Source organism: Jaculus jaculus, chromosome 13 (genome assembly GCF_020740685.1).
Source record: "Jaculus jaculus isolate mJacJac1 chromosome 13, mJacJac1.mat.Y.cur, whole genome shotgun sequence".
Lineage (NCBI taxonomy): Eukaryota > Metazoa > Chordata > Mammalia > Rodentia > Dipodidae > Jaculus > Jaculus jaculus.
Window position 1 is genome coordinate 71,616,786 of NC_059114.1, and position 17,224 is coordinate 71,634,009.

The 17,224-nt window shown below is 38.2% G+C and overlaps 1 protein-coding gene across 1 annotated transcript in view; it reads right to left on the minus strand.

Annotated features, from left to right (window-relative positions):
• Window positions 1-13,013: 13,013 nt before the first annotated feature.
• The window catches only part of Spef2 (sperm flagellar 2), an 86,595-nt gene continuing 82,384 nt past the window's right edge, over window positions 13,014-17,224 (minus strand). Inside the window, exon 19 of the mRNA XM_045133102.1 lies at window positions 13,014-14,148. Coding sequence (XP_044989037.1) covers window positions 13,979-14,148 — 170 coding nt within the window. The 3' untranslated portion in view covers window positions 13,014-13,978. The remainder of the gene's footprint in view (window positions 14,149-17,224) is intronic.

Consider the following 17,224-nt stretch of genomic DNA (forward strand, 5'->3'; position numbering starts at 1 on the left):
AAGGAAGATATGCAGGAAGAGCACTCTGAGCTGAAGGAAGGGCGGGCATGAAGCACTGTCGTGGAAATGTTTGTGATACATTCAAGTGATATAACTCAGGCGAGTGCGGATACTGTGTGTACAACAGAGGAGGTGGAGGAAGATGCTGTCTGAGACCTAAGGTTTGGTTCTGGAACTGTACACAGAGGTGTTCCTCTCTGCCCTCCCTTCTCAATGCTATCGCTCACGTTCGTGCCCTTGGCAGCCCTTGTCTATGCTGGCATAGGTATTTCCTGACAAGTCCCCAGTTTCATTCTCAATGACATTTTCTAAACCTGGTAGTGTTCGTTGACTATATAATCACCATGTGAAGACAAGATAATTGAGGCAACAGTGGCCCAATAACTTACTGTGCACCTGCTGTGTTACTTAGCTGGGTTGTGAACAGAAACAGGCCAATTACATCCCATGTTTATAAACAGTTCAACATCTTGTCTTAGTTAATGTTCTGAAAACTGATTCTAGCATGCTACTTGCAGAAGAACGTTCCATTTCCTCTGCTACCTAGAGAAGCGCAAACACTTTAGCATGTTTTCAAACATCCTTGTGACTCTGGCCCATCTTGCTGGCAGACTTGGCTCCTGCAGCAGAGTTCTCAAACATTCAGCTTCCCAAATACACAGAGCTGTTCTCTGAAACTCAAAGGTCTCCTCCCTGCTCGTACTTAATGAGCTCACTCAGTGGGAGCTGTTGGTGTGAAACTCCAAACAAAATGCCATTATTCTTTTCTCTGGGTTATGTCACAGCTTACTTCTTGGGTTGCAGATGTAATTGTAAAACTCTGTTATAACAAATTGTTTCTGTTTTTGTGTGCCCAAGCAGATGGCATTCTTGGAAACAGGAATTGCAACTTTCTGGTTTTGTATTTCCAGCCTCAAGTGCACTATTAATACAAAACAGGTGCTCTATGATGTTCATATGGATGGGAGCATATCTCCTGAACCCAGTTTTAGCTAGGTAAATGTTTAAGAGAGTGGATGGCTGTGCTTGGTTTTAAAAGCCCAAGATATCATACGGCAAGCGCTCAAGTGTCTTAATTAAATGCCTCAGCTCCCTTGGTATCCCTGTCTCTTTTTTTTTTTTTTTTTTGGTTTTTCGAGGTAGGGTCTCACTCTAGCCCAGGCTGACCTGGGATTCACTATGGAGTCTCAGGGTGGCCTCGAACTCAAGGCGATCCTCCTACCTCTGCCTCCCGAGTGCTAGGATTAAAGGCGTGCGCCACCACACCCAGCTTCCTGTCTCATTTTTAACACCTTTCTCTGACTTAGTGCTACTGTCTACTTTCTAGTTTGCAATGGTCCCTCCTAAAGGAAGGCAATATATAGAATGATTCTGAAGTCCATTTATTCATTTAGGATCATTATTATTGAGACAGGCTCTCTCCATATAGCCCAGCTAGGGAGAGTCTCACTTTACAACCTACACTGATCTCAAATTCACTGTCCACCTGCCTCAGCCTCCTGCATGCTGAGATTATAGATTCATACTTGTATTTTGCTCTGGGGACCTTTATAAATAAGTATATCCCTTCTGATCAGCTTCAGTACATTAACTGATACTGGGTACCTGGAGATTTACTGCATAAGAATGGGACTCATTGATTTAACATCTGTTCTTGACTTTCATTTATCTATAATAACTTCTTGAGGAAATGGCAAATGTTTCTTTAAACTCCGGAGAGCTATGTCTGTGGTACATCCTGAACCACCCATGTCACCTCATTACCATGGGAAAGGAAGATGTCATTTCAATAGGAATTACTTCCCCAGGCAGGCTCTGAGTGATCACTTCTATATATTTTGTTCTTTTAAAGAATATTTATTTATTTATGAGAGAGAAATAAGTGAAGAGAGAGAAAGGGAGAGAGAGAGAGAGAGAGAGAGAGGGGAGGGGAGGGAAGGAGGGGGAGAGAGAGAATGCTAGGGCACTGCAAATGAACTCCAGATGCATGTACCACCTTGTGAATCTGGTATGGGTACTGGGGAATCAAACCTGGGTCCTTAGGCTTTGCAAGCAAGTGCCTTAAGTGCTGAGCCAACTCTCCAGCCCCACATTTATATTTTATAAGTGCTAAGACATCATGTGTATAATAATTTGCTCTCAAATTTTGTCAGGTATTTTTGTATAAACTATTTGTCTCTAGGTTAATAGGCTTTCTCTTAAACATTGAGGTATTTGGCCGTAGTTGACCACATGAAATTAGACTTATGACAAACAGACCCAGGATAAGCAGTGAGTACCATATTTTAAGCAAGGGAAGTTGAGAATTGATCAGAAACTGCATTAAATAATGTTACACTTTCTGCAGAAATGTCTTGTGCTCATCCAAGGCATGGTGTATTCCCAAGTTCAGCACTGTTGCATTGTTGGCCAGGAATTTTGTTTTAGTGATGAAGAGCAGGAGGGCTGCTCTAGGTTGGGGGAGTGTGGCTGAGTGTTTGGGTTACAGAGGACAGCTCTCTCTTTGCTGGGATTCTGATTCTTGGGAAATGGTGCTTACAGTTTTGTAATCTCAGGAGTAGATCTCTCACTGTGACTGCTTCTGTGGTTCCCTTTGAAGGCATCTATTGAGGTACAGAAGACCTGGGTTTCTCAGCATGTGTGGAACTAGTATAAAAGATAGCTGTCCAGCTAAATTTGTTGCTCATCTGAAATCCATATTGAAACAGGCATCTAGCCCCCACTTCTTAGCAGGTGAGCAATGCAGCTCATGTTGGAAAGACCAGAGTGGAAGGGATGAGAGTGGTCCATGAAACCCGCTTTGCTTTAGAGCGACAGTTATTCTCTCCATGGACTTGGTCAGCCCCCTGGAGGTCCCTGCTGCATCGCTCCCTGTCAGCTCTCCAGGCCAATCTCTTATCTTCCATCAGTTCAGTACACTGGATAGCTTTAAGAAGCTTCTGGCTCTGTGCCTCTTCCTGCCCTCTCCTCTGGCTCTCAGGTGGACCCCGTGGTGAAAGCAGCACCTTGGGTCAGTTGTTCATCTCTGGGCAGAAGTCCTCTTGAGATCAAGAGGGTCCAGAAGCCTTCTTTCCTCACCTTTACCATAGCCACTCCTAGCTATCTCTTGTGGAAAAATACCATAAGCCTTGTTAAGTTTCCTACTGCACTGACTACCCACTTGTATATAGTGCTTCATTCTACTTTCTTAAAGGTCTTCTTGGTCTGGAGAGATGGCTTAGCGGTTAAGCGCTTGCCTGTGAAGCCTAAGGACCCTGGTTCGGGGCTTGATTCCCCAGGACCCACGTTAGCCAGATGCACAAGGGGGCGCATGCATCTGGAGTTCGTTTGCAGTGGCTGGTGGCTCTGGTGTGCCCATTCTCTCTCTCTCTCTCTCTCTCTCTGCCTCTTTCTCTCTTTGTCTATTGCTCTCAAATAAATAAAAATAAAAAAAAATTAAGAAAAAGGTCTTCTGCTTCCGGGCAGAAACCTTACTGCTAAAAGAAGTCCCGGTAAGAGCTGGAGCCCACATCTCAGTGCATCAATGTCCTCTTCATCTTATCTCGCTCTCTTGTCCTCTGTAACTTTATTTCTTTCAAAGATTTCTAGGAATAAAGTTAAGGGTTGTATTCGGGTATTTTTTTTCTCTTCACTTCCCACCAATAAAAAGTAATTTTTAATTTTATCTTCCTAAACCTCTTCTATATCTTGTACACCTGCTTCGGACAGATTTTGAGTATATATGTGCATGTGTATATGTATGGATGTATATATAATTTCTGTTTAGCTCCGTTGTATCAATTGTATAAGCATGTAATTATACCATTTAAGGGTCCCTTATCTTTAAATATTTTCTGTTCTAATCTTATCCTTCATGCTAATTTATTAGTTAGAAACCTATTAAGAGTCTATCAAATTCTCTGCACTGTGTTTGATACTGTGTTGAATAACTGTGTTGAGTTAGTCCATGTGCTGTCTCCCCGAGAGCCTACCCCATGCAGGAGGAGAAACAGGATGCACCAAAACACCATAGCTTTGGCAGCACACACTTGGCTCTTGACACAGGCAACCCTGCTGAGCTCGACAGAGTGAGAGACCACTGCGCACTGGAGTAAAGACAATGATGGGCTTTTTCTTGTAAACAGTCCCCTTCCCCTTAAGGAAGATTCAAATCACCATTTTGTGTAATTTTTCCCAAGAAAATTTATCTGTTAAAACAACCATCGGGCCCACGTGGCATCTGGGCTTTTCAGCTGTGTGAGGACAACTGACTCCCTACTTGGGCACCTCCTTATCTAACAAACCCATTTGAGGGTCTCAGGTTATATACATATATTTTTAATATCTGGTTTCTTATGGTTTAGTTAACTTCAAAAATTTCCTCGAGTTCTAGAAAGTCAGAGGTTAAACTTCATCTAAAACCATTATGATGTGGGCATTCGCACAGGGGTGGGGGCTATAAATGTGCTGGATAGGTATTCAGTGGAAGTCATCGTTCTAGGAAACTCCGTCTCGGCTGTCCTCGGGGAGAAAATTGGTCCTTGCCGAACCCATTTGTTCAGCACTCAGCAGCAGTTTTCAAGAATGACTCAGAAACTCAAATGAAAATAAAAAAAAGAGAGAGAAAAAGAAAAAGAAAGTGGTTCCTTGAGAAATCTCCAGAATTATCTCAGATTTTTTTCAGTGCTTACTATTGAATCCTGGGCCACGTGTACTTTCTGAGGCACTCTACCACTGAGTTATAGCCCCGGCTTTACCTTACCTATAGAAACATACATAGTACCTGTTATAAAAGACCTTCTGCATGTTGCAAATATGGTGAGAGTCTAACTATAAACAGAAGATAAATAGTTCCTACTGGTTTATTTTACGGTTCCATACCTCAGGAACAGGCTCATCCACATAGACCCATCCTTCTGATCCTGGCTTGGGTGGTGGTGGTGCTGTAGGGGTGGGCGATATTTCTGTGGAACCAGCAGGTGATTTCTTTACTGGTGTCTTGCCTCCTGGTGATTTGCCTTTAGGAGAACCTTAAACATGTATATGAAATCATTCTAGTACCAGTAGGTAAATAGCAGGGAAATTTGGAGATGACTAAGTCTATGGTTTCCCCTGGGCTTCAGGTAATTCGTTCACTCATTCACTATCTTTTTAAAGCTGTTTTGTCAGTCTTATACCAAATCAAAGATGATTTGGCTATCGAAATAATTTGACATTTTACTTTTATCTCTGACCTAGTTTCTAAAATGCACATATGGCTCTTACAAAATTTATATTCTATAACAAAGTGTGTTTACTTTCTTACTGCTTCAACTGGCAAATTAAATTCTTCCCTCTGAATGAGAAAGAGGATAGTTAAACCATAAACAGAGTTCTTTGGTGGCCCTTGGGGCCCAGGACACAGGACCCATAGGAAGGATCTTATATAAAGATGAGTCAGAGGAGGTGAGGCAATGGCCATATTCCCTGCAGGTGACTTCCCAGGGGAAGCTATTTTTTTTCTGCAACCAATAGGGATGAAGCCATCAGCTGGCTGAATGAAGGGGAGGGAAGAAGGGAGGAACAGACAGAGACAAAAAGAGGAAGAAGGGCTATATTTAAAATCTGAACAGGATCACCACTTGTCTCTTCCAGGTCAAGAGGGAAACCTAGAGCAGTTAAGTGACACACTTGGGTTCTTAAATGAGAACACAGACATTTCCAAGGTAAAAGTTACTAATCTCTAGAAAATCCCACTTACTTTCATTTTTTACATACAGTTTAAAGATGATTATAACATGGGAAATACTTTTTCTAAAGTATAATTTAATGATAACACTGTTTAGAAAAGTAAATAATTACTCTAGTTATAAATATATAAAAATATGTGACTTTATGGGGGTGGTATTGTATATAAGTAAGTACAAGGACAGATTATAGGGAGGGGAAAGGCCTAAGCAAGGTCAGGGGAAAAGATTGTATAAAAAGAAGGGTGGGGGGGGAGAGGGCCAATCAAAATTCAAGGTATTCTGAATAAGACATGAAAATCTACTTTCTTGAATAATGGCACATCCAGAAGCCATAGATTGTTACTAGAAAATTTTCAGTGCCAGGGATAGGATACCTTTCAGTGAGTTGTTGGCCAGGAAGGTCCCTGTTGCCTCCAAAACATTATAGGCTATTGCCAAGGCCCTTGATTTCCCATGATAAAGAGATGATAAGACCCTATTGATGAAGGAAGTATTTTTTTTTTTTATTTAAGAACCTGATGGGATCAGACAGAAGTCTATGGAGCTATGGTAGGCATAAATAACAATAAAATAAAGCACAAAGAAAAGTTTAGTTTTCAGAGAAAGGGTTTACTTAATTAGTGTTACAAGTAAATGAATGGTTAGGAAATGATGAAATAATAGATTGATAGGTTTGAGCAAAAGTAAATGAGTAAATAAATAGCAATGACAATTTAAAAAAATCTGAATAATTAAAAACCAGTAATTAGAACTGATATTTAAAACCAAGAAAATACATAATTACAAGAGTGAACTGTATGAATTAATGAGAACATTAAGAAGACTAGAGCATTTTCAAACTAAATTGGTATTACTTAAGAAAGGGAGAAAATTAGGAGGTGTAATCAGCAGAAGGAGGAAAAGATATAGAAATTCTCATTTACTATGTATTTTTAAAGAAAGGCATGATTTTTATTACCTTTCAGGCCTGACATATTCTCTGTGGAACATGATTTCATTAACATCTTCACAGTTAGTAGCCAAAGGATTAGGTAAGAGTGATGACTTTCTTGAATCTTGGGAATCTGTGTTCAGCAAATCCACCTTCTTATCAACAGAGACTATTGAAGGCTGGGGGGCTGCATAGAGCTGCTAGCAAGGGCAAGACTCAGAACAGCTCAGGAAAGAAGAAAGTCTTAGCTTAGACATGGAGACAGTGAAACACAACCAGGAAGACAAGGCGGCCAGTGTTAGGCATAGAGCCAGAAACTGAACATGAGCCAGCTTCTTGTTCATAAGATCTGTTTCTAGAAGGTTCGCTGGAAAAGCATATGGAATACAACTGTTCTCAGTGTCCTAGAATGTGTATTACTCTCCAGTGTGGAGCTGGAGACATGCAAGGTAGACAATTACAAAGTAATGAGACTGGTTATTTTAGTATAAGGACACTTAGACTCATTGATAAGGGATGGGAACCTCCTCCATAAAGTTTCAGCAGATTCCTATTCTGCCTAAGCATTAGTAATTTGGATGGTAATCAGTGATAGCTTATATTTGCTCTGAGTCAGATACTATTCTATCTCTTTTATATTTACACATTCCTTACAATAGACACACATTCTTATTCTTAATGCTATAGATGAAGAAGCTACTAAGACAAAGTTGATTGAGGTCACTCAAGGAAAATGGCATGATGAGAATATCAAGCTAGTCAGCCTGGCCTAGCTTGAAATTCTCATGCTTGATTATCATTTAATATTTACCTAGTGGTTACTTCACATTCCTAAGAGTTCCTAGGATACTTAGAAATTTGCAAATATTAGAGTAGCTCTTATGATGTTATCATACATTAATTTAAAAATGTTTTCCATTTTCTGTTGCAAGCTATTTCTTTTTGGCCATTTCCCAGTAATTTTTTAATTACATGCAGAAAAACAGATTCATCAAAAAACTTACACTTAAGAACTAAAAGCAATGTTATTTTAGTAATTTCCTAGTCATTAAGGGAATCATCTTGTTACAAATTTCAAAGTGATAAGATTTCTATACTACTGCATATAGCCCAAAACATTCAGAAATCTTTGTCATTAGTTAAATTAATCTATGTGGCTCCAGTGTATACATTTTATTGTTGAACTTGAGTTTTACTTATAGCTTGTTAGTGGTTGATATGTTTTTACTTAAGGATGTTACTTAAGGATGAAGATGTACATTATTATGTCACATTTGATAATTTAGTGCAATATATGTGTAAGTGTGCTTTATTCCTATTTCTGATGAGCATAATAATGATCTTTCATTTGTGTTTGTCACACAGCAATGAGAAATCAAGGGGTAGATATTATTAAATGGGGAAACTGAGCTATTAGTAAACAAGTGAGAGCTTATTAAATACTTATATTGTAGTATTAACTCCCCATGCACCTCTAATTATAGGAGAACATAGTGTCATATAATCAGGATAAGATTCTCTCTGATAATCATATTTATATTATATAACATGTTTATATAATATATACCAAAACAACATTGATTTTGACATATTTCATGAACATTGCACAGACAATGCCATTTGAATATATCATGAAAAAGTCAAATGTATGCATTTAAAATTGCATTTCAGGGCTGGAGAGATGGATTAGTGGTTAAGCGCTTGCCTGTGAAGCCTAAGGACCCCGGTTCAAGGCTCAGTTCCCGGGGACCCACGTTAGCCAGATGCACAAGGGGGTGCACGTGACTGGAGTTTGTTTGCAGTGGCTGGAAGCCCTGATGTGCCCTTTCTCTCTCTCTCTCTCTCTCTTTCTTGCCCCCTCTTTCTTTCTCTGTCTGTCACTCTCAAACAAAAAACTAAAATAAAAAGATTAAAAGAAAGAAAACAACACTGCATTTCAACCTTTACTTAATTGGTTGTTATAGCAACTTAACATAAATCTTATTAACATGACTTAAAAGCTTGGGATATTTTCTATCAACTACTAATTACCTTAAATATCACATTTTTCCTATTTTTTCAGATGTTTTTTGTGACAGAGTTCTATGTAGTCTAGGTTGGCCTTGCTGTGTAGCTAAGAATGACCTAAAATTCTGATCTACTGGCATCCACTTTCCAAATGCTTACACAAAGGTGAACACAAAATATGTCTGATTTTATGCAGTGTTGGGGATCAAACCCAGGCCCTCATGTATGTGAGACACATACTCTACCAACTGAGCAATATTCCTAGCCCCCTCCCCACAATAGTCACCTTATTTCATGAAACAGTAAAATAGTAATTACAATGACTGGGGTCAGAAGAAAAAGTAAGCAGAAATAGCAGATTGAACCAAGAGAAGAACTAGAAGAGTGTTTGAACAGGTACCAAATCCCAACTGTTAATTTGGTTTTGAAATTCCAGAAAATCAAGACAAAATAAACAAATAACAACAAAAACAAAAACAAAAAAAAAACAAACAAAAACAAGGGATGCACTCACTACAGAAACACTCCTCAGTGAAAAGAAAGTTCCCTGGTCCCTTGATTCTGAATGGAACGTTTAGCCTAGGATTTCATATAGGAGCCACTGAAAGACAAAATGGGCATACTGGCCCTAAAGAAAACACAATAACAGGTTATGATAGATATAATGAAAGTTTTCACCTCCACTGCTATGCTATGTTATAGGAGTTGAATACTTTATGCTAAGTGCTTATCAGTGAATGCAATTTAGTAAGAGGCCAAAGAAAATAAGAGTTCTGTCTGTGGCTTTCTCAGAGAATTGCTTAGCTCAGAGGTAACTGCCTGTTAGGCAGTCACTAAGTTATTCCTTGCAAGCATCAGCAGGGCCAGAAAATCAACAGGGCTTGAGCTTAAACAGGCTTGCAAAGTTTGAGGTTATTTTTTGTGGCAAGGACTTATTATTTATAAATGCTCAAGAGAAATAAGCAATCAAAGTGTACTACTGTACCAAGCTAGCTGTATCACTGCATTTGTATTTCATTGTCAAATGGAAGATTGCATGTAATGACTATCTTTATCAGCTGTACCTTTCCTTTTGACAGCAGCCTCACCTTTCTTTCCTTTTCCTTCATGGAGAGTTTCTTGCTTACCATGCTGGGTTTCTAAATGAAATTCAACATATAAATATCATTGATGACTTTCTTTCCTGTGCAATTTCTAAGCAATCAAATGTTATTTCTCAAACATAAGCAGTTATATTTTTGAACCAAATTAAATGGTTTACTTTTTTCCAGTGTGTTGAACTTAATTTGAAGATAGACTGTAGATTTAATCTTCTTGAGATGATAGCCATGATAGAACTATTCTGTTCTGTCATACTAAGAAGTGTAGTCTTAACTGCAATTGACATCTAGTAATGGATTGGATGATAATCTTGAGTATAACTATAGAGTCATTAAAGTTAACCACAACTCTTTTAGAGGCATATGGCTTTATTTGAATTCACTGTCACATAATGATCCTTATTTGGTAAGACAACTGTATCTCTAATAAATACAATGCCAACACACTTGGAGGAAGTGTTAAATAACATTATTTTACTATGATGTGTCCTTAACTTTCTCTTGGCCATGCACTGGATTGCCTAAGTTGCCTATTGACTTCTATATTCTATTGTATTGGCTGTAATTTATAATGAAAAGCACAATTTGAGTGAATTTATCCTGAATTTCCTGTAATTTAGTTTAAAAATATCCTGGAAAGAGGATGAGGGACACTGGGAAATTGATGGCATGGAAGTTAATAATATATCTCCCAAATAATAAATAATTTTCTTATAAAAACTCACCATATCTTGCATTATTCTGAACATGCTCAGTTATGTTATCCTTGTGATTCCAGGCCATAGTATTTTTTAATTAATTAATTTATTTATTTATTTGAGAGCGACAGACACAGAGAGAAAGACAGATAGAGAGAGAGAGAGAATGGGCGCGCCAGGGCTTCCAGCCACTGCAAACAAACTCCAGACGCGTGTGCCCCCTTGTGCATCTGGCCAACGTGGGACCTGGGGAACCGAGCCTTGAACCGGGGTCCTTAGGCTTCACAGGCAAGCGCTTAACCACTAAGCCATCTCTCCAGCCCCATGGTATTTTTTTTTAATGAGTATGCTTGACTATTGAAATGCCTGTGATGTAGAGATATCGCCTGACCTGTTGTGTGTGTGTATTTGTTTGTGTGTGTGCATGTGTGTGTGTGTGTGTGTAGATGTGATAGTTATAAATGTGTAATGCATAACATATATAACTTATACTTGAATGTCTCTGGAAAAGCAAAATTTCATAAGAAAGAGACAAGCAAGCAGTATAGAGGATTATCCTCAAAACTTTATTCACCTCTTGAAAACATACAGATTTGATAACCAGATCATAAAGACCCAAATATTTAAATTAGCTCATTTTATTAAAGAAATAAACCTCTTAAATCAAAAAGTCCTAATAACTTAGCTTCTTTACAAATATTCTGGCTAACAAAATATGTAACTAATTGTGAACTTAATCCAAGATGTCAGAGAAAAGAAAGTAAAAGGCACTGGCCTTACAAAATATTGCGGCAGTCTGTTTCTGCTGGGTATAGCATGTATTCTTACCCATTTTTAAACAAACACAAAAATTAGCTCTCCAAAATATTATGAAATATCTCTTTATCTATGTGTGTATGTGTGTATGCATGTATTTATGTATGTATGTATTACATTTTGAGGGTAAGGCCTATGTAACCCAGCTGGCTTTGAACTCACTATGTAGCAGAGGATGACCTCTTTCCCTCTACCTCCCAAGTACTGACATTAAGGCATGAACTATCTTGCTTGCCTCAATATATATATGGCTTTGGGTTGTATAGACAGTTTAGTGATTAAGGAACTTGCCTGCAAAGCCAAAAGACCTATGTTGAACTCCCCAGGACCCATATAAGTCAGATACATAAGGTGGTGCATGTGTCTGGTTCATTTGCAGCTGTTGGAGACCTTGGCATTCCCATTCTCTCTCTGTGTGTGTGGTTTCTCTCTCAAATAAAAGAATAAACAATTGAAAAATACAGTGTGGATAATATTATTTTCTTTTTTTTTAATTCTGAGAAATTTGGTTCTAAATTAAGTACTGGGATTTCATGGACAATTTAATAATAAACATTTCTGTGCAACACAACTGTGAAGTTTTTCAAATTGAATCCTAAGGACTATATTAATTATGGAAGTATATTGGTATTAAAATATCTGTTAGGATTCATTGTACTTGCCTCCTTATCTCTTCCTTATTTCCATGTGGTAATTTTGTTGTTTTAGGAAATAATTTCCTTTTAGCTCAAGTATCTCTTTTGAAAAATAAATGAAATTGTTTAGATAAACTTGTCTTAAAACCGTTGTTGGAATCTTCCTTCAAATCCCTAAATTATTTAACCAAGCTTTCTTCTTTGGGCTACGAGGACAGTAGTCTCTGCCCTACTGCCCTGTCACTGCATGTGAAAATTGAGGTATCCTACCAGCAGCATATTGTGGTTGAAGACAATTAGCATTCTGGAGAAGAACTCTGTTATATAGTTTTAAATGGCAGGTACTAGCCCTCCTTTTGGTGGGAAGAAAGAGACAGATACAACCACTTATTGAAGCAACAGTAGATTTATTATTCCTCCAAAACACAATGTTCAGGAATACAACTTACAACTTTAAAATAGCATTAAAATAAATTTTCAGAGCTTAAATATTTAACCTATGCCATAATCAGAAACATGAGCAGTTGGTTTGGTAGAAGGGCTTGGTACATTAACACTTTGATTGTAAATAAGCCATGGCTCAAAAGACCATATTGAGTGATTCCTGTCTGACTCCAGCTACTTGCAAATTGACTTCCTCAGTTCTACAGAAGTTTAAATATTTGTTTTGGGCTGGAGAGATGGCTTAGCAGTTCGAGGCTGGATTCCCCAGGACCCATGTTAGCCAGATGCACAAGGGGGCACATGCATCTGGAGTTCGTTTGCAGTGGCTGGAAGCCCTGGCGTGCCCATTCTCTCTCTTTCTCTGCCTCTTACTCTCTCTCTGTCACTCTCAAATAAATAAATTAAAAAAAAAAAAAAAGATTTGTGTTTTGCTTCCAGACTTTCATTGTGTCTTTTTAAAAATTTCTAATTAAAGGTAGAAAGTGTGTGTGTGTGTGTGTGTGTGTGTGTGTGTGTGTGTGTGTGTATGTATATACATGTATAAATATATGTATATGCATATATATACACACACACACATATATATATATACATATACATATGCATATATATGGAGTTGCATTTTGTTGTCATACATTAAAAAGTATTTTTAAGAGTGTATGTATCTTGCTTTTATTTATACTTCAGTTTGTTGAAGCAAAATAGTACTTAATGTATCATCATTCATGTTACTATAAAGGAAATAATTTAAATCATATGAAGCAAAAGTTTTTGATGTGTTTCAAATTTCTGCACTTACTCTGGGCAAATTTAATTTTGTGAAAATAAGATTCAGATTTATCTTAAGTCTCCAGGCAGTCAAAAGATTATCAAGTTAGAAATATGCTCATGATACATTACAGATGCATAGATAGACTTGTATAACTGCACAGTCAGCCACTTATAAAGCTGAAACACACACTAGGGGTTCATGTATGTCTTCTATACATAATTGCTACTGACACTATACAGATATCATATGGGACAGTACTTGAACAATTTATTTTTGTCATGTTGATTTTCTATCACTTAATGCTAGTTTCAGGGTTCTCAGTGACTAAAGATCTGCAAAACTTTAAACTAAAAACTATTCCCTGTATGGCTTTTCCCCTATTGATTAATAAACATATAAGTTTGCTGAGATGTCAGGTATTCAGTTCTATCATTTATAATCACCTAGGACAGAATATTTCTGGCCATATACAAACCTGCATGTCACGTTAATATGTAATTGTCTAAGTAGTTTGTCTGAGTGTGATGATTCCATATCCCCTGCAATACAGTCAAGCCCCTGAGCTAGAAAAATAAATTGTGTTGTTCACTATTAAGAGAGCTTTTCCTTGAATAAGGACACAGCTCAGTAGTCAAGCATATGCTTAGTACATGAGGACAGCGAGAGAGATAGAGAAGGGCAGAGGAGGGGAGGGGAGGGGAAAAAAGAGAAGAGAAAGAGAGAGCTTTTCTACTTTTGAGACTAGTTCTTTGATTCATATGATTGAAATATCCTAAGTTTAAATCCAGATAAATGAACCGGTAGTGCCATTTATCATTCTTTTCTATGTGAAAATAAGAAACTGACCTATAGGACACAATCACTTTGTCAGTCACCTGATTGTGGCTTTCCTTTTGCAGAAATTCTTGACATGTCATGATGAGGCTGTGCTTCCTTCTCTTGTTCTGGTTCAGGAGGAGGGGGAGGAGTGGGAAAAGGTGGATGTTCAGCCAGTGAAGCTGCTGCTTTCTTCTCATCCTCTTCTAATTTCTTTTCAACTTCAAAAGAATGATAAGAAGGGACTTTCATTAGGGATGCCAAGTACCTACAATTTCACTTGAACTGAGAAATATTAAAATTAGCATATTATATATATTATCTATTAAAATTATACTTACTAGAATAACTACTCACTACATTTGCTATAAAATTCCAGCTGCTATAACTAGTGTCCCTTCATATTTCAGGGCTATCTCTTACTCTTTTACTTAAAGGTAGTGATGGTGATGGTGATAGTGAAAGTGGTAGGGGTGACGATGATGTGTGTGTGTGTGTGTGTGTGTGTGTGTGTGTGTGTGTGCGTGTGTGTTGTACTAGTAGATTAAAAAAGGGGGGGCAGGTGAGTAGGTACCAAATGTGCATTTAAGAAAAAGGAGGAATGGGAATATTAAGGATTCGTTCAAAATTCTGAGTGGAAAGTCAAGATAAATGTGCATAAATAGCAGGCTACAGAGCCATACACAGTAGTTCATGCCTGGAGTCCCAGAACTGGGGAGGATGAGGAAGGGGAATCATGATGAATTTGAGGTCAAGCTGGGCTCCATAGTGAGTTTCATACCAGCCTGAGACACATGGTGAGACCCTCTCTCTCTCAAAAATGAAAAAAATTAAAAAAACCCAACAAAACAGAATGGTATAGCAATGTGATAGAAAAGGTAGAAATGGTTATACCTGTCTGCTAACTCCTTAGCACCCAAGCCTTTAGGTGACTTAGTGTGACAATGGAGTGTTAACCCTTTGTTTCCTCAAAATTCAATGGGCTCCTATGGTAAACTCCTAGGTTTCCGGATAGCTAAGTGAACAGTAGTGCATGCTACCATCCTAATGGCTAGCTAGAATCCAGAACATGATTGCACTGTACTCAGCCAGTGAGGTCTAAGGTGGCATTGCAGGATGGTACGTGTAGTTCAGAGCTTCACAGGAAAGAAAGTATTTGCATATGTAAGGAGTTACTTTTTCTTTCTTTCTTTTTTTTTTTTTTTATTAGTTTTCTATTCAGCAAATACAGGCAGTTTGGTACCATTATTAGGCTCATCCGTGACCTACACCCGAGAGCCAGAGCCTCAGAGGCCCCCAACACCTCATCACTGAAACAGACCAAAAATGAACCCAACATAGCTCAGGGAAATTTTGCGGAAGAGGAGTTACTTTTGATCAGAGTCCCAGTGTTATAATATCCAAAAGCAAGGATAACAATCAGACTCTGGGGAAGTGAGCAGCAGGTTCTTGACAATCTCTGCAGCAAACTGCAGTGAATGTGTATATCCACAAAGCTGCCTCCTGAGTGCTGGGATTAAAGGCACGAGCCACTATGCCCAGTTAAACTATAGGAACTATTAACACAACCTGAATTGCGCCTTGAAGAAAAGGAAAGGCTCCCCCAATAAAGAAAAACTACTAGAACCACTACTGTCACTAGCAATGAAGTTCAGCACAATTCTAGTTGCTGGATACGTAACACTAAAACAGAAGAATCAACTCACATGGAAGGTTGCATTCTATTAATAGAAAGAAAGTCACAAACCTAACAAGTGGCTTAATTGACATGAAAGGTTAGAAGTTGATAGCCACTGTGGCGAAAAGAAAGAACTGAGTGAAGTGGGAGGTGGTCCAGGATGCTATACGACAGCATTTTAAGTTTTCCTTCAAGTGGTAAGTCTAGTAGATCCACAGCTGAGGTGATACTTGACCCTGGCATGAAGGTATCAGGGCAGGAATCTTCTGGATAGTTATAGGATGTTAGGGTGTTCCAGGGCAGTCAGTCCTGAAAGTCCTGTAAGTTGGAGCTTGGGTGATTGCTGTCTACCTTCTGCCTGCAAGTGTATCTTTCCTACCACTCCACTCTGGCCTCGGTGCCTCTTCTTGCTACCAATGTCCATGTGTAGTTGACTGGAGCCTGGGAAGGAATACCTCTTGTGGAATTATTTATTTTTACATGTCTTCCCTCAGGTCTCTGATTTTTATTTTCAACTCAGCAATCAAGGAATCTTCATTCAATTAGATTTTATTTCTAACTTTTTTTTTTTGAGGTAGGGCCTCAGTGTAGCCTGGGCTGACCTGGAATGAATTCACTATGTGGTCTCAGAGTTGCTTTGAACTCACAGCAATCCTCCTACCTTTCCATACTGAGTGCTGGGATTAAAGGTATGTGCCACCACTCCCAGCTATTAGATTTTCTTTTAAAGTGAATTTTTTTTATATTACAAAGGTAGCATACAATTGTTGTTCTTTAAAACCAAAGATTTAGACAATTATGTAGCAAAAGGAATTACTTATAAATTCTTTGACCTTCTCTTTTCCCCAAAGTCAAGTAATATAGGGACCACCATACTCTTCATACTTAACTTCATACTCTTCATATTTAACAAACATATGTAATTTCTTAAATTGAAACTGAGTCTAGTATATACATAAGCTTCTGATTTTTCTTACTTATTAGCATATTGTAGAAATTTTTATATCAAAGTACATAGAAAAGAGTAACAGCCTTTAATTTTATTTTAACTTAATTGATGTTTAATATGAGTACAAAGATAGGTAAGCACTTGTTTAATGATGAAAACCTTTGGTTGAAAGAAAGTGACTAGTAAGCAAATAATTAGAATGCAAACACTCAATACTGGTTGAGTCTATCAGTGGAGTCAGTGATTAGAATGTAAATCTTCATGAAAATGCGGAAGTTTTAACAGTGGGTAAAGCAAGCTGACTCTAGCCTGGAGCTTCCAGCCTTCTCAGGCCAGAGTGAAATCCTGTTCGTTTCATCTCTCAACTACTATGACCCACAATCCCCATTGAGATAACTAGCTTCCCCAACGAGGAGGGTCCTTTTGGAGGGATGAGGGTAAGGATGGTACCAACATGTGCTGTTTACATACTGAGTATGCCAATAACTAAAAAAAAAAAAAAGGATTGCTGGGATGATTCCTCCTTCTTCCCAGTGTCCTTTCTGCCACAAGTTTAATCTCTTAAGATACTATACAGACTGGTTTTTGATTTGTTTGAAAACCTCACAGTGATATAGTTGTTTTTTTTTTTTTAATCCCCCACTCCCATTCAGATGTTTGTACATAAGAA